Source organism: Sminthopsis crassicaudata, chromosome 2, assembly GCF_048593235.1.
Source record: "Sminthopsis crassicaudata isolate SCR6 chromosome 2, ASM4859323v1, whole genome shotgun sequence".
Lineage (NCBI taxonomy): Eukaryota > Metazoa > Chordata > Mammalia > Dasyuromorphia > Dasyuridae > Sminthopsis > Sminthopsis crassicaudata.
The window spans coordinates 672,594,396-672,618,527 of NC_133618.1; the positions used below are offsets into that span (position 1 = coordinate 672,594,396).

Consider the following 24,132-nt stretch of genomic DNA (forward strand, 5'->3'; position numbering starts at 1 on the left):
TCTGGTCTTTGGCCTGTGAAGTCCCAGAAGGCCGAGCACGGGCTCCCCAACTGCCTGTGTCCTGCTTGTCCCCAGTGCCCGGAGGCTCCCTTCTCCCTCTCTGCCTTAGAACCCGCTCCCCTCAAACCCGAGTGCCGCCTCCGGTGGGCAGTCATTCTTGCCTGAGCCCCAGCCTGGCATTAGTCTGCAGGAGCTTGCACATGTTAAGTGTAGAGGCAGGGCTGGGCACATCACCTGAGGACCATGTGGGGGGCACCTCAGAGGCAGGAGCCGGGGTCTAGCCTCCTCAGGGCCCGCAGCCACACTGGCCCAGGGACTTCTCGGGAGTCCTCCCTACCAAGGAATCCCCTCTCTGGGCCAAAATGCCAGCACTTTCTGACCCGTGACTCGCCTGTTAGCCGGCTCAGGACATCCTGCGCACACGGCCCTTTGGACGAGTCAGGCCCGGCAGACAAAGCGCTTATAAATCACCAAGCGCTAACGACCAGACAATGAACGCTTCAGAATCAGTAACTGAAGCTCCAGTTAGTGCTAAATGTCCCCCATTCTCAAAGTAAAACGAGGCTTAGGAAAGTTCCCGACCTATGAATGCACTGATCCATGCAGGAACTACACTGACCTTCCTGAAGCCCAGCCCCCAACCCCTGCCAATGTTTCCCTTTGTCTGCGTCCCAGACTTTCTAGAACAGCGCTTCTGAAACAGCCTCACAAACCAAATATTTACTGCTAGGAATCCTAATTTCACACTCAGTCACAGGACCTGGATGGGGGCACGAACCAGTTTAAGAAGCTGGCTTCTAGCCCCTTTCCCCTCTGTGGGTTAGCCCCCACTTATTCTGTCTCTAGTGTGTCTGTCGATGACTGTGTGAGTGTCGTCTTCCCCGCAGAGCAGAAGCTCCTGGAGGGCAGGGCCTGGTTCTTCCTGTCTTTGCGTCACTGGCACAATGCCTGGCACCCGGTCGCTGCTGAAGAAATACATAACTGCCAACGCCCTGGCTTTCAGATGATTTGCCTGTACTCAACATTCTAAATGCCATTTTAGGTGTGTAACCTTTAGAAAAGCAGAGTTTTATTTCTTTTTCCAATTCGAAAAGATGGTTTTTTCATTTGACTGCAGTGAGATGTAAAACCTGTGGAGAATGACATCTACACCTTCAAATAGTCAAGTTACTGCTTGGGACAAGTGTGTCTAGCCTCAAGGCCCTTAGATGAAGAAGGGGGAGCAGCTAGGGGGCGCAGTGGGTAGAGCACCAGCCCTGAAGTCAGGAGGACCTGAGTTCAAATCCAGCCTCAGACAATTAACACTTCTTAGCTGTGTGACCCTGGGCGAGTCACTTAACCCCAATTGCCTCAGCCCCCCCCCAAAAAAAAATCACCAGAGATAGATGAAGACGGGAAGTGGCAGAACAAATTGCTGTTTGATTGTGATGGGATACAGCATGGTGAGCTCCCTGGGAATCACTTAGCCTACTCTCAGCAACACAATGATGCAAGACGATGCTGAAGGATTTATAACGAAAGGCGCTGTCCACATCAGAAAAAGAACCGGTGGAGCCTGAATACAGATAAAAGGTCATTTTTCTTTAGCTTCTTTCTTCCTCTTGGGGTTTTTGAGTCTGGGTTTTCTTTCACAGCATGATTTACATGGAAATGTGGTTTTTGTACACATATGACTCAGATCAAATTGCTTTCTCTCAATAGAGGGTGTATGTGTGTGTGTAAGGGATATGGAACTCAAAATTTGGACAATATTAAAATGGTTTTTACATGTAATTAGGAAGTAAAATATTAAATTAAAAAAGAATGGATGGATTCGATTATCAGCTGAAGCTGATCCTTCTTAGAATGTTAAATAACTGAGAAAATGCCAAATTTCAGATGCGAGGTCATGGATATTCCTTCCCACATTTCCCAGCTTAAAAATCCTTCCTCGCTACAGTACATTAAAGCTACAACACAAAACCAGGTTTACTGTTTATGACCAAAAATCAGCCAGAGAACTGCAAACGAAGATTTTCAAATTCAATTAGTAACCGCGATTTAAATGAGTTAATATTGACCAAGACAAGCTGGCTGGCCAATCTCTTAAAGAAATTCCCTCAAGGCCAACTGGGAAGAGCATCCTAATCAGAATCTTGCTTTATACTTCCTCTTTTTTCTTCCTTGAGAATAACCAAGCTCTCTAACTTTTCAGTGGAAGAGGAAACAAAATATAAAAAAAAAGGAAAATAAAATTTGAAAAATGAAAATAAAATATAAAGAATTAAAACAAAGATAAAAATGATCATTTCCATTATACAGTACTAAAACACATTCAGATATCTCAAGAAGAGACCCAGAAACCCAGAATTCTGCATAATCACTGTTTCCTTAGAGGGAATTAAGAGACACACTTTGGACCAAGATTCATTGGTCAATGGCTAAGTGGTTAAAAAACAGTAACAGTTCTCAAAGGAGGAACTGCGAATTCCTAACAAAGATTGTCTCAATTCATCAAAAAGAGAAATGCAAATCTAAATAACTCTAAGGTTTTATAGATGGATGGAAGGAAGGAAAGAAGGAATGAAGGAAGGAGGGAGGGAGGGAGGGAGGGAGAAAGGGAGGAAGGAAGGAAAGGAGGAAGAGAGGAAGAGAGGAAGGAAGGAGATAGGAAGAAGTGAGTATTGGAAGGGTTACAGAAATCCAGGCACTACAATGTACTGTGGGAGGAATTGTGAATGATTGATGAAGGAATGGCCAATAGTCATTCTAGAAATCAAACTGGAACTCTGGGAACAAACATCCATAATCTCTACCCCGAAGATCCCGGGCGGAGGCACAAATGATGTCAGACACAAAGAAAGGCTCCAGAAAATATTTCTAACTTCTTGTGATGGTGATGAATTGGAAACAAAGGAGGTGTCCATCAACTGGGGAATAAATAGATTGTGGCCCACGCATGTTAACAGAAAATTGCTGCAAGGTAAGAAATGATTCCTCTGCTTGGAATTCAGAGAAGCATGAGGAGACTTGCATAACCTGGGGCAGAGCAAGGTAAGGAAAACCAGGAAAACACAAGTGAATGAGGCAAAAAGCCCAGGGCTGACCCCAAAGGGAGGAAGGGGGCTGTGGGCAGGGGCTGCTTCAACCTGATACCCAAAATGTCTTTCCCCTGGGTGGAGGAATGGGGGTGGGGAGGGACAGCAATAAAACTTTAAAAAAGAAATTAAGGAGATTCTATAAATGGCTCCGAGTCACAGCTGGCACGTGGCGATGCAGGATTTGTTTTAAACACAACGGAGACGTTCTGTCCGATATTCATATTCCTCACCTGTTTCTGAGCTTCGACTTTTTGCTTCCTGGTTGGATCAATTGCGTCTACCATCCACTTTATGGTAAAATACGTTACGGCACCAAATATCGTCAAGCGGAAAATTAAACCAACAACTTCATTCCGACTCAGGGGACGAGAAAAGGCTTCAGCATGCACCATCTTGATTATTAACCTGAAAACAAATGGAGAAAACATGGCCTCATTAGCATCCACACAGCCGACAGCTAAGTCTGGTTTTGGCCAGGGCTGAAATTCGCGTATCGGCCCCGAATTCACTGTTCCTTAAATTGGTTTGTAAATGGCTCATTATGTTAAAGCACAAAGGCCTATCAATTTAGAGAACTACTTGGAAGCAAAAGCTTCCAATGCAGAAGCAGCCAAAGGGCAGAAACAAGCAATTCTCGCCGGGACTGGAAGCCATTATCCACGGAAAGCAGTCCTGAGGTCCACCTCACACCCAGCCACGTTTACGAAGTGCTTCATGGTTTGCTACTTTACGGGGCAGTGAGGTGGCTCAGTGGACAGAGAGCTAGAATCTGGCCCCAGACGTGACAGCTGCGTGACCCTGGCCAAGTCACTTCACCGTTTGCCTCAGTTTCCTCATCAAGTCAAATGAGCTGGGCAAGGAAAAAGCCAAATCTGCTGGTATCTTTACCAGGAAACCCCAAAGGGGGTCACACAGAGTCAGATGTGAGTGAAAAATGACTGAAAAGCACTTTAGCATCATCTTGTTTGATCCTAACATCGATTGTGTTGGGTGGGGACCGATTATCCTCAAATAACAGAGAGAAGCTGAAGCAGACAAGAGGGGAAGTGATCAGCGCGGGATCACCCAGTGGGCATGTCTGAGAACTCCGGTCTTGCCAGCTCCAGGCGCAGCACACCAGAGAGAAGGAAGCGGAGGGTCTCCGGGGGCAGACAGGGTAGCTCCCAGACTCCAGGCCCACCGAGACGACGGAGGAACGCGAGGCGGCCGGGCAGCAGCCCTTTGTCAAGCGGCACCCCGGGGATCACCAGCGGCCCCTGCCCCGCAGAGGCTCCAACAGCACATACACCACACACACAGGATCCATATAGGGCACATGGGAGTCATCTAGGTCAGGAGGCTCATGGGAAAGGCCCCATCTGGGAAGGAGGACAGAAAAGGGAGGAACGACCCTCAGGACAGCTGGGGCCTTAAGGGCCCAGGTTCTGGCCAAGGATTGCAAGGTCACAGATGCCGCGTTATCAAATGGGCTGCAGGGTCCAGGCAGGAAGGGCCACGGGGCTGGGCTGGAGATAAAAGGAGCCTTCTCTGGGGTAGGAAGGGGCGTGACACAGCCGGGTGGGGAGAGCCCAGGGACAGGCTGTGGGCAGAGTCCAGATGTTACAAGGCCGTCCCATCACTCCGGGCCCCTCCCAAGCTGCAGACTGTCTCTGAAGCTGCACCGCGGAGGCCTTTCCCCCCAGCGCACACTCAGTTGCCAGACGGCATGGCCGCCATTCGCCCCGGTGGGGCGGCCAGGGAGGGTTCCAGGCCCTGAAGTCTGTCTTTGCTGGAGGAAAGCTCACCGTCATCAGGGAATTCGTGCATCCCACTCAGCTTTACTGATATAATGGGGTACTAAGAAGTGTGAGACAAAGAAGCCTCCTCAACACTGGCCCAACATCCACAGGGACAGGAGCCCCCTGCTGGGGGAGGTCATTCTGGGGAGATCCGCCGCAATCAAGCAGGATGAAGGGGACCCACGGGGGGAGGCTGGGGCACTGTCACCACAACCATAGGCAGAATGGACGGAGGGGGGTCCCCCAGAGTTAGTCCAGGCCGCCCTCTGATTTACAGAGAATGGACGGCCTCCTCCACTCGGGCGTTCTCCATCAGCCCCCGGGGGAGCTGGAGCCGCATTCCAGGCTGAGGAATTGACCTGGGCGGTCCCTGTGAGGAGACAGGCGAGCCGACGGCTTCCTGGGCAGCTGGGCCAGGAAGGGGCAAGCCAGGGACCTCCTCTCCCAATGCCCTTTGATAGCTGGAGGGGAGGGAGAAGAACCAAGGTGAGGGCATCCAAGCTCACGGGCACCGTGGGAGCGAGCCAAGGAGGCTGGCCCACGAGCTGGCGAACCCCAGGCTCAGAGGGCGGGCAGGCAGCCAAGTCCGGAGCAGTGCGGGATGCTGAGGCCTGAGGAAAAGGTGCTGGATGTGGCAGCTGAGATCTTGGAGAGGGATGGGATGAAGGAGGAAAGGGGAGCCCCTGGGAGTGGGGGATCCCTAAGAGGGGTTTGTCTATGACCGGGAGAAGAGAAAGCTGCCGCCGCTGCTTCTGAGCCCCTTTTGAAGTCAGGGGGCCTGGACCGGCTGGGGATCGGAGGGAGGCGGCTGAGTGTGCCCGTGACCAAGCCCTCCCTGCCCCGGCCCCTCCAGGGCCCAGGGCCCACACCGCTTCCCGCTCTCAATCTGCAAAGGGCACGGGCTACTACTGTCCATGACCAACTGAGCCCCAACTCCAGGCCGCCATCTTCCCGCTTGGATCGGATTCCCCACAAGCTCCTCCCCAAGGCCCCGTCTCTTCTGAAGCAGAAACAGATCTTCCTCAAGGACCAGAGACAAACACAAACCCATTTCTATTTGCTGAGAAAAGCCCTGAAGGACCGAGTTTTATTGGGCAGCCAACCCACTTGCAGCACAGGCCCGCGCCAAGCTGCCCAAGTTCCCGGGGCACGGCGGCTTGCAGACACCAAGGGGGGAAGGAGCAGTCGGGCCCAGCGCCAAATGCCAAGCAACTGGCAACGCTGTTAGGACACCCCAAGGCTCCACCCCAGGCTGTTTTAAACTTGAAAAGCCCCTTCCATTCCTTTTGCTTCACAAAGTCCTAGACCTGCCCAATTCACAGACTGTCTGCTTACTTACAGGCAGCTGGTGGCCCGGCGGACGGAGCACTGGGGCCGGATTCGGAAGCTCCACCGCCCCCTGCGACACTTCCCAGCTCCGTCGCCCTGGACGTTTCGCCCGCCTGCCCCCCTCGGTTTCCTCAAACACAGCTCAGAACAGTGCTCATCTCTTACAGCTGTGAGGATAGCAGGACATAAAGCACACAGGAGGTACTAAATAAGTGCGTCCTTCCTCCGAATCCCCCGCGGGTTCCCGGGTTCTACCTCCCCCCAAAGATTTGCGAGCTTTGATAAAAATCTAGTCGTCGTTAGATACTGTTTTTATGAGAAAATGTGTTCCAAACTTTACATTGAGGAGCTAATCTAAGGGGGAAAGTGCTTGAATTTCATTATAAAGCGCGTCCTATTCGCCAGCTTCTACAACAATGACCAAACAAGTTCCCAAACAAGTTCCACCGCCATTCTATGTGTCAAAATCAGCTCTGGTCCTCTGGGCAAATGGGGGGGAGGGGGGAGCACATCTTTAAATTCTGTGCATGAGCCCATTTCTTTCTGAAGCAGCTTTATGTAAATAATGACTTGGGCAGCAGCCTGAGGGGAATCAAAGGGGTGGCCTGAGGCATGCGCCCATCTATAACAGCCCCACCTGCAGCGGGAGCCCCCCCCAAGCCAAGGAAAGTAAGGCCCCTTGAGCCGGGGCTCAGGAACCTCCAGCATCGGGCTTTCCCAGCAACAAGGTGACGATGCGAGGCGCTTTGCTCGGACTCCCCGAGAGCTCTGGGAATCTGCCGAGGCGACGCTCCATCGGTGCCCCCATCCTGAAGACCAGTGTCTCCGGGGCCCCCGGTGTCTGCACGAGGAAGGGGCCCGGGCAGGCCTGCGTCCGAAGCGGCAACGCGGCCGGCGTTATCAGGCCTGCCTCGGGTCACGTCCCTTGGAAATCACTTGGCAGATGCTCTTTCAGGAGAGGGCAGTGGGGCGTCTGGTCTCCCTCTGGCGTTTCCAAATCTGACACCCCGACTCCAGCAAAGACCCGAATCCTCGGGGGCACAAAGGGGCCCAGCTGGCTCCTGGCTCCAAGCGGGCCGCGCAGCGGGAGACGGAGGCCGTGCGCAGATCTCGGTCTCTCCCCACTAAAGCCTGCCCCCGGCCCTGGAGCGGGCTCTTCCTGTGGGGCCTGGCGTGGGGCAGGGGCCGGCCTGCACCTCCACATAAGAGAGCACTTGCGAACAGCGGGGATGAGCCCCAGGACAGCTTCTGCCCTCCGGGAGAGGACCCGTTCTGGGGGCGGGAGCCACGCCCTCCCGGGGGCAGGCAGAGGTGGCCACAGCGTGGCGAGGGCCGGCTTGGCCAGGCGGGGCAGCCTGGACGGGCTCCCTCCGGCTCCAGCCCAAAGGCCCATCTCCTTCTGGCCTCCGGGCCTTGGCAAACACGGGCCGAGGGAGGCCCTGGCTCCTGCGCCTTCCGGCCACAAATGCCATGACCTTGGGCGAGCTGAGGCTCCTCACCCTGTCCCGGGAGGAGCCGGCCTGCGAGACGCCCAAGTCAGCCCCGGCCCCCCCCAAGGACTCGAGCCGGCTGCATGCTGGGGCCTCCTAACGGGCCCAGTCACGGATGGAGTCTGCACCCGGGGCCCCTGCACTCCTCGGCCCTTGGGGCCAGAGACGCTCCGGAAGCCAGCTCCCTCCTCGGTGCATGGCCGGGGGTGGGGATCCCTTCCTGTCTTGAGGGGCCCAGGAGGTTATCTGGGGACAAAGAAAGATCTAGAGCAACCTTCTAGGGACGAGAGACCCTTCCACACTTTAGCCCAGCTCAGGCCTTTGGGCTTCAGAGGCGGAGCCGGGGCCGCGGGGTCTCGGGAGAACCTTGGGGCCGCCTGAGGCGCCCCAGGCCCCCCATGATCCTCCCTGATTTTATTTCCACCTCACCGGCCCCAACTCACTTCCCAAGCATTCACAACGCTGGGAACGGCTCTGGCGGAACCGTGGCCGAGCCCCGGGGACGAAGCTGCCCGAGCAGCCCCCTCCGCCCTCCCCTTTGGAGGGGCAGCCCCCTCCGCTGCCTCCACTCGCCCAAACCCCCCAAGAGCACCGGCTGCCTCTCCCCCCAAAACTCTCCCCCTACAAAGTCAGCCCTCCGGGCAAGGACTCCGCCTGGCCCAGGCCAGCCCCCGAGGCGGGAGGTGCTCCGTTATAGGAGGGAGGAGCAGCCGTAACATGGGGTACATGGGGACGGCCCCTCACAGCAGACATTTATGGGGGAGGGGAGAGAGCGGCGGGGCCCCTCTTTGGATCCTGTGCCTTGAGGAGCTGACACATGTAATCGATGCCATCACGTGGTCAAGCATCCTCCTTATAACTGCGGACCGGCCGGGCCTGGAGAAGCGCTGACCTGGAAGCAAGCTCCGGGTCTGAGAGGGCACGGGCTGGGGAGGGGGCCCCGCTGCGGGGGGGGGGGGGTCCTCGCTAACCACTGGGCCGCCCCCTTCCTGCTCACCTGCCTTACGCCGCAGGGACAAGCACTTATTAAGCACCTACTGTGTGCCCAGGCGCCGGACACAAGGCTCTCTTGGCATTCGGGAAGGTGGGGGGAGGGGAGGGGAATCCGGCCCCCCACCTCTCTTGGCTGCTGGGAGCCCCCACCCCTCTCCGCTTCCTCAGCAGTGACATGGGAAGACTGGCCCGGGGTCCTTTCAGGATCCCAGGGTGGGTCCGGAGCAGGGCGGACCTCAATTTCCCCGGCTGCAGCAAGTGGCCCGCGAGGCTCGCGCCGGGGGCTGAGCACCCCCCCCTCCCCCGCGCCGAGCCCGTGACCTTGGCCGGCCCCGCGAGCTCGGCCTCGGTTTCCCCGGGGCGCCGGGGCTGCAGGGCCCGTTCGTGCTGCGGGGCCGAGGTCCGGAGGCCCACGCCCGGGGGTAGCCGGGTCCGGGGTCCCGAGGCCCGCGGACGGGGAGGGGCCGGCCGGCGCGGCCCCGTGACCTTCCGCCCCTCCTGTTCCGCCCCACGCTCACCTGGTCGCGCGGAGGCCGCCGAGCCCGGCCCGAGTCTCGCCCGGAGCCCGGAGCCGGAGCCCGGAGCCCAGAGCCCGCCGCCGAACCTCTGACACGGACCCGCCGCAGCCGCCACCGCCGCCGGGGAACCAGCCAGGGAGCGGAGGCCGCGGCGCGCAGGGCGCATGCGCCACCACGCCCCCGCAAGCTCCGCGCCGAGTTTTCGCTACCACCGACGGGGGGTGCAGGAAGGAGCGCCGGGAGATGGAGCGGAGAACCGCGGCGGCCTCCCTGAAGGGGCGGAGCATCACTCGGCGGGCTGGAAAGCCCGGAGAAGACAATCCCTTCCGGAGAGGCGCGGCGCGGCTGTGGAGGCTATCACCCGGAGTTGGAGGAGACCTTCCTGGGGGTCCGGTCTCCTCTCTTCCCATAGCGGGAAAGTGAGATCCCAGAGAAAAAGGCCTCCCCAAGGTCACAGGGTCACGGGGGGGTTCCCGCCTGTCCCAGCATCCCGCTTTCATTCGGGTGCGGACGCCCCGCCGGCCCTGCCCTTCCAGGACTGCCGCAGCAAAGGAAGCTTCCTCCTCCGGGGTCTCCGGGCCGGAATGCGGTCCGCCCGCTCTCCCTGCTCCCAGCTGTGGGCGCCGGGGCTGGGAATGCGACTCCGCTCTATACAAGCCCGGGCTCCGAGCCCTGAATGAAACCCAGCTTCTTCCCAGAGGAAGAAACCGAGGCTCAAACCAGGGCAAGTGGCCTGCCCCCCAATGCAGCTAAAGAGAAGGCGCCCGGGGCCTCCTCCCGAAGATAAAACGGGAGATTAAGTCCGTGGGAGCCCGAGGGGCCCGGTGTTAGGGTCACCCCCGGCGCGGCGGCCGGGGTGACCTTGCCCTAGGTCCGCTACACACTGAACTTGGACTTAATCCCTTTCGAGAGACTCGACAAACTCTCCAGCCAAGGTCATGCGGTGCAGGTTAAAGTGGAATTCGAACCCAGTTCCGGCCTCAGATCTGGGTTCCGAGGAGAGGCGAGGGCGGTGTCACTGCGGGAGTCATTTGGAGCCCGGGTCCGGAGGACCAGAACCTGACAAAACTCAGTTCCCTTTTCTCATCGCGGAGTCCCTCCCCCCCCCCCCCCCGGGCACTATCCGCCGCCCAGCTGAGGGAAAAACTACTCTGTGCACTGTACCGCGTCAAAAACTGTCCGCGAGCCCTCCCGGTGACTGCCCAGAGCAGGCCCCGGCCACACTATCCGACACACATGCGCTTGTATGTGCACGCATGTTCAAACAGTGCGTCTGTGCACATGTACACGCATGTTCAACACACGTGAGTCTGTGCACATGTACACGCATGTTCGACACACGTGCCCCTCACACGTTCCTCCGGCCCCCAAATCCGGAGGAGTCTTTCTGGCCCCAGCCCCGGCTCCGTCCTAGTCTAGAGCACGTGGCAGCAAGGCAAGATCCAGCTAAAAGCAGCGGCGCTCCGCAAGGAGCCCTCCGCCCCTGACCCAGGGCAAGGGCGTCCCCACGTGCCCCCTGCGCGCCTTCCCCGCCGCCGCTCCAAAGGACCAACCTGGCTCCCGGCCGGCCCGGCCCGGACTCCGCCGGCTGCTCCTCTCCCCGGGCGATCCGCTTTTATCCTTTCGCTTCCGAAACCAAAACACCTTCCGTCTCCCTTTCGGAAGTCGGGGAGATGCGTGAGTGTCGCTTTAAGAAAGGCGGGGAGGGCGCTTCCTCCGGAGAGCCCGCCTCTGTCCCATGGGGTCCCGGCGGTCACCGGGGCCAGGTGGCCTTTCCTGCGGCTGCTGCCCGGGGGGCGGGGCGCGGCTCCAGCGGCCGGCGGAGCCCCCTGCGGTGGGCCGCACTCCGCGGCCACGGTCCTCCCCGGGAGCCCTCCCCTCCTCCCTCCGGGGCTCGGGACGGCTTCCAGCGCTACAAAATAACTCGTCGCCCGTGGGCTTCCCGGCGGCGGCCTCGGGGGGCCAGAACGCCCGCGAAATGAGGGGGGAGGGGGCCTCGGGGGGCCAGAACGCCCGCGAAATGAGGGGGGAGGGGGCCTCGGGGGGCCAGAACGCCCGCGAAATGAGGGGGGAGGGGGCCTCGGGGGGCTAGAACGCCCGCGGAAAGAGGGGGGAGGCGGGGTTACGGCGCGCTCGAGTTCACGGAGGGTCTATTCAGGGAAAGGGGGCGCGGAGGACGGAGGGGCCCGAAGACCCTGGGAACTAACCTTGGAAAAGTAGCTTCGGGTCTCAGTCTCAGTTTCCTCTTTTGTAAAATGGTGGTAGGAGTCTCCACTGCAAAGAGCCGTCTCGAGATTCAAATGACATATTGGTAACGTGCAAACTTCACAAATGTCCGCGGCGGCCACTGTTACGTGCGAGGGACGGGATACGGCGATCGCTGCGGCTCTCCCGGAGCAACCTTCTCCCGGGGGCGCCTGGGGCTGGGACCGAGAGAAAGCGTTTCACCAGAAAGCCCGGGCCGTCTCCCTAGAGCTCCCCCTGCTGCTCTCTCCTGCACCTCCCTCTCATCCCCTCCCCCGCTCGCTGCTGCTCCCCTCCCCCGCCACCTCCATCCCCGTTAGCAGTCCGGTCTCCGCCACTTAGCAATCACACTATAAAAACCGGGCCGCGCTTTGCAGCTCCCTGATTTCCGGGCGGATGCTCGCCAGGAAAGTTTAATCCTCGGCTCCTGTTAGTGGGCGCGGCCCGGCCCCCCTGCGGAGAGTGTGGCTGAGGTCATGGCCGCCTGGGTAAGACACTGACTAGTGCGTCCCTTTGGCTGCAGGAGCCGCTCTGGGAGCAGTCGGCCGACAAGGCGCAGTTTTGCAGAGCTTCTGTTCAATGCTGGGTCCAGGTTGCATCCCCACGAGGTGAGAGCACCGGCTTAGAGAAGGTGGAAGCCCTTCAAACTGTGCGTGTCCAAGAAATCTCCCCCACCCCCAGGCAATCAGGGTTCAGTGACTTGCCCAGGGTCACACAGCCAGGAAGTGTTAGGTGTCTGAGGCTACATTTGAACTCGGGTCCTCCTGACTTCAGGACTGGTGCTCCATCCACTGCGCCCCCTAGCGGTCCCAACATAATCATTCCTGACCCATGTACCTGTATTGGCCGGAGCAGACCTGAGCAAGACATTTCCGGGGCTGGAAGGTTTGGGAGCGGCCTGTGGCAAGAAAGTATTCTTCACCAGAGGCCGCCGCCTTTGCTGGCGGAGGCTTGACGGGCAGGTCCCCTCCCCAAGTCTATTATTACTGAGAAGCTCAAGAGCAAAACTCCCAGAAAAACCCGAATGACATGGTGTAAGGCCCTGGCTCGGTGCTGGGCACGTGGGAAGCGTTACAAACCTTTTATCCCCTTCCCGCCCTCCCCCAGAAAGCCCTGACTGAGCCGTGGGCGCGTTTTGACCGTGCGCGGCGGACGCTGCTGGCCAGAAGTGGGTACCAGCGCTCGCCAGCCATGGTTCCAGCCAGTGACAGACAGACGGTGGACGGCCCGGAGAGGGGCTGGAGCGGTGGGCGGACCCGGGACTGAGGATACAGAAACGGGATGGCGCCCACGGTTTGGGAGCTTAGTGAGGGAGAACAGCACAGGGAGCGGGGCTGGCCGGCGGGACAAAGTAGCCGCGCCTGGAGCAGCGTGGCGAGGACTCGCCTGGACGGGACACTCCCAAAGTCCAAGCTGGATCCCGAGACTTTGCCCCCAAAATCCAAAAAAATTGGGTGATACCGGAAGAAATGTTAGAGCAATCTGTGTCTCTCAGGGCGGGAGGGAAGAAAGAAATACTCATTAATCTTCCCCGTGCTAAGTTCTTTCCAGAGATCTCATTTTAACAGCCAGGTGGAAATACAACTGAGACGTGAGGATCAAACCCCTTAAATGGCCCACAGCAGAAGCCGCCTTACTTCTGAGGCAGGGACTGACACGAGCTGCGCCACGGGAATTCCGGATCACCCTGTGGCAGGTCCCCTGCCCACGGCCAGGAAGAAGGGGTGCCAGTGCCCCTGGGACATTGTCTAAGAGCCACGAAAACCTCGTGACTTTAGATAGGTCAAGAAAGAACTTTAGAGGGCAGCTAGGGGGCGCAGTGGACAGAGCACCAGCCCTGAGTTCAAAATCCGGCCTCAGACACTTAACACTCCCTAACTGTGTGACCCTGAGCAAGTCACTTAACCCCGGCCTCAGACACTTAACACTCCCTGAGTGACCCTGAGCAAGTCACTTAACCCCGGCCTCAGACACTTAACACTCCCTGAGTGACCCTGAGCAAGTCACTTAACCCCAGCTGCCTCAGGGAAAAAAGAACTTTAGAGCAGGTGAGAAACCGATTTTGTTGTGGCAGATGTCACAACTCCTGCGAAACTTGTGACAGCTGTGTACAAAGAAAAGCATTCCCAACTCATGCTGCCTCTTGGGAGAGCAGGAGTATCAGCGAGCTTTGGGACTTTGTACTGAGCCACCGTCTCTTCCCAGAGGTGGAAATGACAGTTTCACTAGACAAAGGCTGGGCCAATCCTAGGTCACATCTACCTGGACAAATCCTTGTAACATCTCCCAGGATCACTCAGCTAAGGCTCTTACACTTTCTCTCCAGCCTCATCTTTTCCTTCCTTTGCAATGAAATCACCAAGGAACTTTGTAAATGACATCCAAGATCTCTTTCACTTGTAGATTCCATGACTGTAATCCTGTGTGGCTACATTGTGGGATTCTACATTCTCTGAAGAAGTTGTCAGGATCACATGCGGTCAGTAGGAGCCGACAGTCCCACGCTATTGTTGATTATTTTCAAACAAGGAGCAGAGAAAAATAAGTTATCAAGGACAAATAGCACCAGAGAGGGGGAAAGCGGGAGGCCACCTAGCCAAGAGTAATGGATGAACGCTCCAAAAGCAACTTGGAACACAGATGAAGGCTCCAGCGCCAGGATGATGTGAAGGCAAAATTACAAAGGATGACGAGTGGCGAACTGTCCACATAGATGAGATCGTGGATTTGCAGAACTCCGTGTGACTGATTTAATGCTACAACAAGGTGCTAACTCAGTGGAACTGATAATACAGTGCTTCTCTAGATTACCACCTGAGTTCTCTAAGTTCAGTATGATTGATTTTGTCTTACAACAAATAATGGTTCCCTAGTGATATACTGATTTATACTCAGTATATGGTAATGATGTAATTGTAATAGAGCACATAAACTGGGGACAAATTCAGCCACAGACAGACTTAAAGACAGAGACCGCCCTGGTGGCTCTCCTGCCTTCTGCACTTTTCCACTAAAACCAAGACCCATTCCGCAGGGCCTCCAGAAAGCTAGCTGGGCCCCAGGCAAAGGAGACAGACTGTGAAGGAGGTAATAAAGACATTGAACTTTATCCCTGACTATTTTTGTGGTGATTATTCTGCTGAGAACAAGACTCCAGAAAGCTAACCAGAACGTTACAAGAAACAATACATTGGGTGGAGAAGCCATTACAAGAAGGAAAAAGGCATTTAGACCAGATAGTCCCAGATGTATGAATTGCCTTGAATACATGTATTCCCTCATGGCTATTTTCTGTGATTAATCCTCCTCCTAAGCCATTTTTTATATTTATTTATTTTTTTTTTTGCTGAGGCAATTGGGGTTAAGTAACTTACCCAGGGTCACACAGCCAGGACGGATTAAGTGTCTGAGATTTAAGCTCAGGTCCTCCTGACTTCAGGCTGGCACTCTTGTCTACTGTACCACCTAGCTGCCCCGAGAAGCCATTTTTATTTGTGGAAGTGTATGCCTGTTGTTATGGGAGCAAATATATATAGTTTTATAGCTACAATAATTAAATCTTTGCTTTGCACTAATTATGTCTACAGGCTGACTAAAGGTAAGCTCACTAGTGGGGGCTCATGGGCTCATGCATTTTACATGTGTAGCTTCCTTCCTCCCCACTTGTGGTTTGTTGTCATCTTCTTTCTATTACTCTTCCCTTTATTATTCTTCCTTTTACTCTTTCTCCCTACCTTCTTGTTGGCCATCTATCTGCTTTCCTCTTGTGAACCTTGGTTTTCTTCTCCCTTTTCTTCTACAACCTTCCGAGGAAGATTTCTAGGGCCCCAATCCTTCCTTTCTGCTAAGATCAGGACCTGGAACCTCCATCAGTATCTCAGTCAATCAACAAGCATTTATTGAGTTCCTTCTTTGTTCCACCCATTTTATTAGGATGTAAAGACAAAAGATTTCCTGCCCTCAAGGAGGAATAACACAATAATAAGATGGTAAAATTTGTTTTAGTGAGCTGCCTAGCGACTTGGGCTGTGAAATCATTTTCCCAGGGTGTGTATTAAAGGGATAAGTCCTGGATGGGTTCACTATTTACTACTCCTGGGTGCTTCTGTAGACACATAAATGAATGCAGACCACGTGGCCTTTAGCAAAGCTTCTTAAACGGTGGGTCATAATCCCTTATGGGGTCATGAAAATTTTGCGATGGTAAAAATGTATCAAATATTCTGTCAAGATTTAATTTTATGTAAAAATAAACTAGCAATTCATCTCATTTGCTTTCATTTTTAAGAAATGGTAAAATTAGATATAATACCTAAGTTGTTTTAAAATGTGTCTTTATCATGTATTACCAGTTAATGTTTGATGTGTCTGTTTATTTTACAAACCTGCAAATCTGGGGCCACCTAAAAATTTCTCTGGGGAAAAGGGGACAGGAGTGGGAAAAGTTTAACTTGTGTAACTCAAAAACTACATTAAATGGGCCGCTGGGTGGCAACAGTGCATAGAGCAGCATTAGAGCAATTTTCTCTGACTGAAAAAAAAGTTTGAGAGTCTTGGCAAAAACCGGGTCAGGATTTGACTTGGTATTTAGTAAGTTGGCCGTTCCTCAGACTGAGGGGGGAGAGGGATGACCCAGAATCCAAAGATGGGGGCTCCTTTCCTGGATCTGCAATGGTCTGATTGGAGGTTTGGGCAAATCACTCCACGTGTCAGCATCCTCAGCAGAATGAGGGACCCAAGCCAACGGCCTCTGAGCTCCCTTCTGCCTTTCAGCCTCCAGTAGATGAGAGGACAATTGCACACACACACACACACACACACACACACACGCAGAAAAAGACAGAAACAGAGAGATAGAATGACCATTAAATAGCTTTATAAAAAATGAAAAAAAAAAATAACGGTTTATGTTACCGAACCCAGAGAACCATTCTATAGAACAGATATGATTGTTTAAAGACAAAAAAAAGTAGCTGACAAAATTATCATAGCTGATTGATGCATTAAAAGGCCCAAAATGTGTGTAATGTACCATTTTCTGCCTTGTTCTTATGTCTCCCTCCTCTGTATTTTTCATATTCATCAGTTCATAGAGCACGGTAATAGTCTGCTGTGTTCATGTGCTAGTTTGTATAGCCATTCTCCAATCAAAGGGTTCTAGTTCTTTGCTACCACAAAAAAGGCTGTTACTTTGGCATAAGGGAAATCTTATCAATGGCTTTCCTGGGATATAAGATTAGTACTAGGATTGTTAGGTCAAAGGGTGTAGATATTGTAGTCACTTTATTTGCATGATTCTAAATTGCTTTCCAAAATGGTTCAACTGATTCACAGGTCCACCAACAATGCACCAGTGTGTCTTAGATTGAGCATTTATTTATTTGTTTGCCAAGGCAGTTGGGTTAAATGACTTATCCAGAGTCACACAGCTAAGAAGTGTTAAGTGTCTGGGGTCAGATTTGAACTCGGGTCCTCCTGATTTCAGGACTGGTGCTCTATCCACTGCACCACCTAGCTGCCCCAGATTGCGCATTTATTAGGCATTTACAACATGGCAGATACTCTGTTATGATCCTCTAATGGTACAAAACCTGTTTCTCTATTTATCAACCAAGGCACTGTAATTGATAACCAAGAAATACACAGGCCAGCATCAGAAAGGTTAGGGAACACATGTTTCTATGTCATGGACCTCTTCAGTGAAGCCCCTGGATCTCTTCTCAGAAAAAAATTATAAAATGTATAAAATAAAACACAGAGGATTACAAAGACCCAACTCGGCTCTGACAGGTTGGGGGGTAGGACCATAAATTCTTACTAACTTGGAGTTAAGAAAGGATCTGGCAAGAATGCCTGGATTCCCCTTTTTTGAAATTTATAACCTTAAAGCAAGTAACCCTGAGTTATATCAGTCTTCATGAACCAGAAGGAGGGTTTGCAACTAAGGGGATTGAGGCAGAACAATTAAGGAAACTGAGGCAGGACCAATTAGGGAAACTGAGGCAGAACAATTAAGGAAACTGAGGCAGGACCAATTAGGGAAACTGAGGCAGAACAATTAAGGAAACTGAGGCAGGACCAATTAGGGAAACTGAGGCAAAACAATTAAGGAAACTGAGGCACAACACAAGTGGGCCAAACAACCTGTTTTTCATGACTGTAATGGAGCATCCCTGTACAGTAAGGAGCACCGAGCAACAGCAAAGTGGTCTTTTTAGCTCTGCATCCTGTGACGAATTTGGATCTGGTTGAATGTGGTGCGCCTGCCAGGCTTGGGCAATGACAACTTTTGAAGTAATTTGGTTATTTAGTCATGTCTGACACTTCATGACCCCATTTGGGGTTTTCTTAGAAAAAATATTAGAATGGTTTGCCATTTCCTTCTCCAGCTCATTTACATTTCCTGAAGCAAACAGGGTAAAGTGACTGGTCCAGGGTCACACAACTATAAGTGTCTGAGGCTGGATTTGAACTCAGGAAGGTGAATCAGGCCTACGGCTCTGGGCACTGGTCACCTAACTGCCCCGAGCCCCCTTTTATTAGCTAGCATGCATATGGTGGTTTAAGGTTCTCAAAGCCCTTTACAAAGGTCTCATTTGATCCTCATGACAATCCAGACATGGAGTTGTTTCCATGAGAAAAGCCTGTGGCCGGATCAGACCGGCTCTGCCCAGTCAACACTAGATGATGTTTGTTTAGGCTTTGCCAAAGTCTGCTCCCTGGCCCTGGCCTTGGTTTCACTTGAAAACCATCTATAGCAAAGTAATCAGGGCAGCTTTGCCAATCAGCCAGGGCTTAAAAAATTCCTAGGACTATGGCCCGACATCATAAAAATGGAAAATCCCTGGTGCAGGCCCCTGTTCCAGCCCTGCTGTTCCTCCAGGTGCAGACTTCAGAGCCGTCAGGAGCTTTGATGAAGGTTTGGGGAGTGGGAATTAAATGTTCCTCCATCTGCACTGATGCAGAAGTCGAGTCAGACTTCCTTCTGGGTGGCCCCCGTCTCCACCTCTCCCCTCCGCTGCCAACTCTAAATCTGTGATCTATGCTCTATGAACAAGCATTTATTGAATGACTTTTATTTAATATTTTTATTTATTAAAAGGCACTGGGACTAACATGGGTGAGGCAAGAAAAAAAAAAAAAAGCCCAAATAGTCCCTGCCCTCAAGGAGCTTATATTCTAATGTGTGTGTGTGTGTGTGTGTGTGTGTGTGTGTGTGTGTGTAAATTAGTATATTCAAGATAGAAATAGATACAAGATAGCTTTAGAGAAGAAGACATCAATAACTGGGAACATTAGAAAAGATGTCCTTGCACAAGTTGCTAGGGGCTATCCAGAACTGGGAATATACACTTTGTGCACGCGCACACACACACGCACACACACACACCTGTGGTTGCTCTTCTGAGGCTAAATCTGAACCCTGAGCCATCCTTCAGGCTGCTGCTGTCCTTCTGACCTTTCTTCCCCCCTGAACATCTCACCCTTCTCCTCCCAAATTTCCAAGGCTCCACCAAGCTCACTGAGTGAGACTCAAACTCCTTTTCCAGGCACATACTCGGCACTTAATAAATGTTTGTTCCATCCCGGTGCATTGGTATTCAAGGCCCTGTATAATCTTAGACCACCCTTCCCTTCCAGTCTGATCTTGTAGTATTTCCCTCTCTCTAGCCAGACCCTCATTGGACCTTCTCTACAGCATCTTGACCATTCAGTAGGCCCGAAAGGCCTTCCCTTTGTCCTTTCCATGTTGCTACCCAGCCTTTAAGTCCAACTCAAAAGCTCCCACCCATGAAGCCTCCCGTGCCCGCCGGGTCAGTCAGTCTGGGAGACTCTCGTCTCTGAATCACGCTCAGTGATTTCCCTCCTGCCTCGGAACCCCGGCTCACTCTGTGAATTTGGTCTCTAGTCCATCATTTAGGAATACATTCTCAAACTGCTCTCTAGTTTAGAAGGCATGGCCTTTGAAAACAGGGATTATTTCAATCTTTGTCTCCATATCCTTGGCTCCAATCCAGTGCCTGACACAGTCGGTGCTTAATAAATGCTTGGTTAATAGATTGAGTCAAGGTTCAAGGTTGGGATTACAAGGAGGTCCCACAAATGCGAGCAATCAACCTTCTGAAGCGGTCACATATCTGCTGTCTGTATAGATGACTGTATAACTAGAACACCAAGGTTTTATTCACATGTGTGCAAGCATGTGTGTTTATACTTGCATTTAGTCACTTTTACTAACCGTCGCTGTAGGGAGTTCCCAGAGACAAAACACCGTATTAGTACGTATCGCCACTTGCTCTCCGGCTTATAATTTGGGTACTTCCACTGAGAAGTTAAAAGACTTAGGCCGAGTCAGAGTCCATCCACAAGCAACTGTCAAGTTCCTGCTCTGTGTCAATGTTTAATATAATTAATAAATTATTATTTAATTTGTATTAATTGCATTATTAAATACATTTATGCATTATTAATATATAATTTGCATTAAATGAATTGATAAATTGCATTAATAAATGCAATGTCAGTTGCATTTATTAGTATATCACTATCCCTACTATGTTGTAGGGATACAAAGGCAAGTGCTTGGCACAGACCACAGCACATAGTAGGTGCTTAATAGTGTCCCCCCCCATCAAGGATCCAATCAGAAGGGGCCAGAGGCAGGACTCAGAATCAGATCGGTGTCTTCTCTACTGCATTGCTTCTTTGGACAATGCAGGACTTACTACATGTTTAATGCAGGTGGTGTAGCCCCTTGTTTTTACAGATAAAGAAACTGAGGCTCAGACCTCCTAGAGTCAGAGATGCAGTGATAGTATCTTAGGCCAGGGTCCAATTCAGCGGACTTTTCGCCACTTGAATTCACTGTTTTTAATATCAGACTGTGAATGATTCTGTAACTAATGATGGCTTGAGGCAGATTTCAGAAAAACCTGGAAAGACTTATGGGAACTGATGCAAAATGAAGTAAGCAAAACTAGAAGAATATTCTACAGAGTAACGGCAATCCTGGGCGATGAGCAACTCTGAATGATTTAGCTGTTCTCAGCTTCTGAGAATCCCTCCCGGAGAGACCCTCACACCAGCCCCTCCGCCCCTCGACTTCTGGGCTTTCCCTGGCTGTCCCCCACACGCAGAATGCTCTCCCTCCTCACTTCTGCATCCTGGTTTCCCCAGCTGCCTCCAAAGCCCAGCTGCAAATCCCCCCTTCGGCAAGAAGCCGTTCCCAGTCCTCCTTATGCTGGGGCCTTTTCCCCAAATAATTTCCAATTTATCTCGTCTATACCATCCATGTCTATATGGAGTTATTTGCATGGAGCAGCCTCCAGTAGAAAGCAAGGACTTCCCTCTTTATATCCTCAGGGCTGAGCACAGTGCTTGGCCTGGTATGTGCTTAATAAATGCCTCTTGATTGACTAATGGCATAATTATAATTGCAAATAAGAAAGAAAAAGCCAGAGATCCCAGAGACTGGCATGATGATGAAGATGATGATGATGATGAAGATGAAGATGATGAAGATGATGATGATGATGATGATAGACAGACAGACATTTCTATATTGTTTTAAGCTTCACTGCCCCATGCAGGGCCAGAAGGAAGCCCAAGCAGACACAGAGATTCTCCCTGACTGGTTCAGTTCAAATAATCATGTAGAAGCTGGGGTAAAACAGACCTGGCCATGAGTGACTGAGGGGCTGGTGCCATATAATCACTAAAAACCACTCGGATTGGTTGGGGAGCTGGAAGAGCTGAGTCAGAACTCGGTGAGTTTGCAAAGAGATCGTTCTCTCTCCCTCTCTTCCCCTCACGGCCTCAGGAAGCAGGACCGCTCAGAAGCGGCCCCGCTCAGAAGTAGCCGTGTCTCCTACCTGGTCACAGTGTCTATATCCACCGCTGTCTCTGTGTTTATTAGTCCTGATTTTAGGGTCCCAGGATGGAAGTGTCCAGTTGACCTTGTGAGTCTGGGAGGTCCAGAGATCCTATCTGAGGTCCCATCGATGTTCAGAGCTGAAAGGCAACAGTAGCAGTGGCCATTGGAACAGAAGTGACGGGTGACAGTGACAATGGCTGCGGATGAACACGGAGAGAGAACTCAGCCGACGACATGGCAGCTCTGGGGGGAGCGCCTTCCCCCACGAGAGAGACACGCGCTGACCGGGGACCCGGGGAGGGGGCCGCTGATCCTTAGAGCCAACAGAAAGGGAAACCCGGAGGAGCTTCCTGAAGGCGCCATGAGGGGAGAAAATGCCACAGGGTCAGAAATGGGCAGCACCTCCGGGCTACATCTCCTCCTCACTGCCATTCTACTCTGCACTGGAACCACTTTCCCCAGGGACCTCGGCGTATTCGTTTTGTACCAAGGGGATGTTTTATACCCATCACTCATCTTACACTGGCTGTATGGATGCTTTTGTTAAAGTTAATATGTAATTGTTATTGGGAGCACACTAGTGGGAGCTCATTAACAAGAACTTTTGTCCCCTAGGACCTTGTAGTAGCAGCTTCTAAAGCTACTGTGGCTTCAGGAATAGTCTGCGAGAGTCGTCCCTTGGTAGAGGGAGCACTATACAAAGCAATTTGGTAGAGTTCTTCCCTAGTAGAGGGAGCACTATACAAAGCAATTTGGTAGAGTCCTCCCCTGGTAGAAGGAGCACTATACAAAGCGATTGATAGAGTCCTCCCCTGGTAGAGGGAGCATTATACAAAGCGATTTGATAGAGTCCTCCCCTGGTAGAGGGAGCACTATACAAAGCAATTTGATAGAGTCCTCCCCTGGTAGAGGGAGCACTATACAAAGCAATTTGGTAGAGTCCTTCCCTGGTAAAGGGAGCACTATACAAAGCGATTTGGTAGAGTCCTTCCCTGGTAGAGGGAGCACTATACAAAGCGATTTGGTAGAGCCCTTCCCTGGTAGAGGGAGCACTATACAAAGCGATTTGGTAGAGCCCTTCCCTGGTAGAGGGAGCACTATACAAAGCGATTTGGTAGAGTCCTCCCCTGGTAGAGGGAGCACTATACAAAGCGATTTGGTAGAGTCCTCCCCTGGTAGAGGGAGCACTATACAAAGCAATTTGATAGAGTTCTCCCCTGGTAGAGGGAGCACTATACAAAGCGATTTGGTAGAGTCCTTCCCTGGTAGAGGGAGCACTCTACAAAGCGATTTACAGATGTTGTCTCATTGGAATCTCACAAGACTTGTAGTTTGAGGTTGTTTAGTAAGTGCTGAATTTGGAGTCACTGGGTCTGAGTGCAAATCCTGTTCCTGCCACTTATTCCCTGCTTTGCTCTGGGCAAACCATTTCTTCTCTTTAGGAGTTCTTTCCTCACCCGTCTAATGGGAGGGTTGGACCATAAGACTTCTGAGGTTCTTTTCCACTGCAGAACTATGACCATATGAACAATTCTGTCCCTAATAACTTTGAAAAGCCGTCTGCTGGAAATAATTTTAATGTTGTGGATTCTTAGTGCTCATTGAAGGGTAGAAACGTATCAGAAATGGATGAAGGACCCTTCTTGGCGTAAGGAAAACCTGAGTTCAAGGCCTGACACAAAGAGCTGTGTGACCAGAGACAGGTGACGGAGCCTTTCAGCGCCCCCTGACAGCTCTCAGAAAGTGCAGGTGAGTGGCCAGTGTGCATTAGTGTAAGAATTTCTACAGTGGGAATCTGCCATGTTGATGAAGTCACTGTTCTGGACCCAAACCCGCTATCCAGCAAAGAAAAGGAGCTTCCATCGGAATGGAACTAGAATAGAATTGAGTGATTGTTGGGGAGGGCGCGGGACTCTAGAACGAGAGACAGTAGCCCATGGTCGCCCGTGATTTCTTAGTGCCCTTGACAACCTTCCCTTTCTTTTTCCCTTTTCCCATTCTTTCCTATTGTCTCCTTCGTGATTTCTCAGGACATAGCACCGATGACCCCGTGCCCTTTGGTCAGCCTTGGACCCAAGACAAAGAGGTGGGTGACCTTCTTCCCTCCATCCCCTTCTCCTTCCTCCCTGCCTTCTCGCCTTGTCTTTTCCCTTCAGTCTTCTCTCTTTTCCTTTTCTCTCCTCAAACCAATTCAACAAATATTAAGTGCCTACTGTGTGCCCAGTACTGGGCACTGGGAATATAAAGAAACATGAAACAGTCCCTGACCTTAAGGAGATTACAGTCTCCTCACGGGCTGTGCCTTAGGTTGGCCATAGGCACTTGTGCCCCTGCTGGTTCCATCCCATGTTGGTGGTCGAGGATAAAGAAGTAATTAAGGAGTTCAGCACCTCCTCGATGACACAATATAAAAATGTAATTTGTTCTCAATTGGAATTTAGTTTTAGAAGAACTTCCTTCCTTTAGGAGGAAGACGTTGCTGCCCAATTGTATTATTAGGCATATGGAGGGACAGATCTTGGTTTCACCCCAAAGGACTGATGGGAAATGGAGCTCCCCCTTCCCACGCCCGAGAGCCAGAGGCTGCAAAAGGAGGCCCACCTTCTCAGCCACGGCCAGGTATTCATCTATTTACCTGAACTGTATTTTTTTGGTGGTTGTTAGTAGGGAGGCTTCTTGGCGGGGCAGGGGAAGATGGCCTGTTCAGAGATGAAAGAGATAACAGAAATTTCATAAAATATTTATTTTAAAAACTGGCTTATCAGTTGTATTCGATTTATATGACTGTGAGACCCACTCTCCTATTAGACTGGAAACTACATGACA

General features: G+C 52.2%; 1 protein-coding gene and 1 long non-coding RNA gene across 7 annotated transcripts in view; one reads left to right on the plus strand and one right to left on the minus strand.

Annotated features, from left to right (window-relative positions):
• The window catches only part of ATAD1 (ATPase family AAA domain containing 1), a 48,590-nt gene that overhangs the window by 23,508 nt on the left and 950 nt on the right, over nucleotides 1-24,132 (minus strand). The window contains exons 2-6 of one of the 6 annotated variants that reach the window (XM_074297079.1): nucleotides 23,942-24,005; nucleotides 21,305-21,443; nucleotides 19,672-19,821; nucleotides 11,396-11,611; nucleotides 3,311-3,485 (exon numbers count right to left, since the gene is read on the minus strand). In XM_074297079.1, coding sequence (XP_074153180.1) covers nucleotides 3,311-3,472 — 162 coding nt within the window. In that variant the 5' untranslated portion in view covers nucleotides 3,473-3,485; nucleotides 11,396-11,611; nucleotides 19,672-19,821; nucleotides 21,305-21,443; nucleotides 23,942-24,005. Of the gene's footprint in view, nucleotides 1-3,310; nucleotides 3,486-9,188; nucleotides 9,385-10,741; nucleotides 10,877-11,395; nucleotides 11,612-19,671; nucleotides 19,822-21,304; nucleotides 21,504-22,763; nucleotides 23,042-23,941; nucleotides 24,006-24,132 lie in introns of those variants that run through there. The other 5 variants (XM_074297078.1, XM_074297077.1, XM_074297080.1 and 2 more) reach the window with 5 other exon arrangements.
• LOC141559048 (uncharacterized) overlaps nucleotides 23,325-24,132 on the plus strand; it is a 7,986-nt gene continuing 7,178 nt past the window's right edge. Inside the window, exon 1 of the long non-coding RNA XR_012487208.1 lies at nucleotides 23,325-23,392. This is a non-coding gene — a long non-coding RNA (uncharacterized LOC141559048). The remainder of the gene's footprint in view (nucleotides 23,393-24,132) is intronic.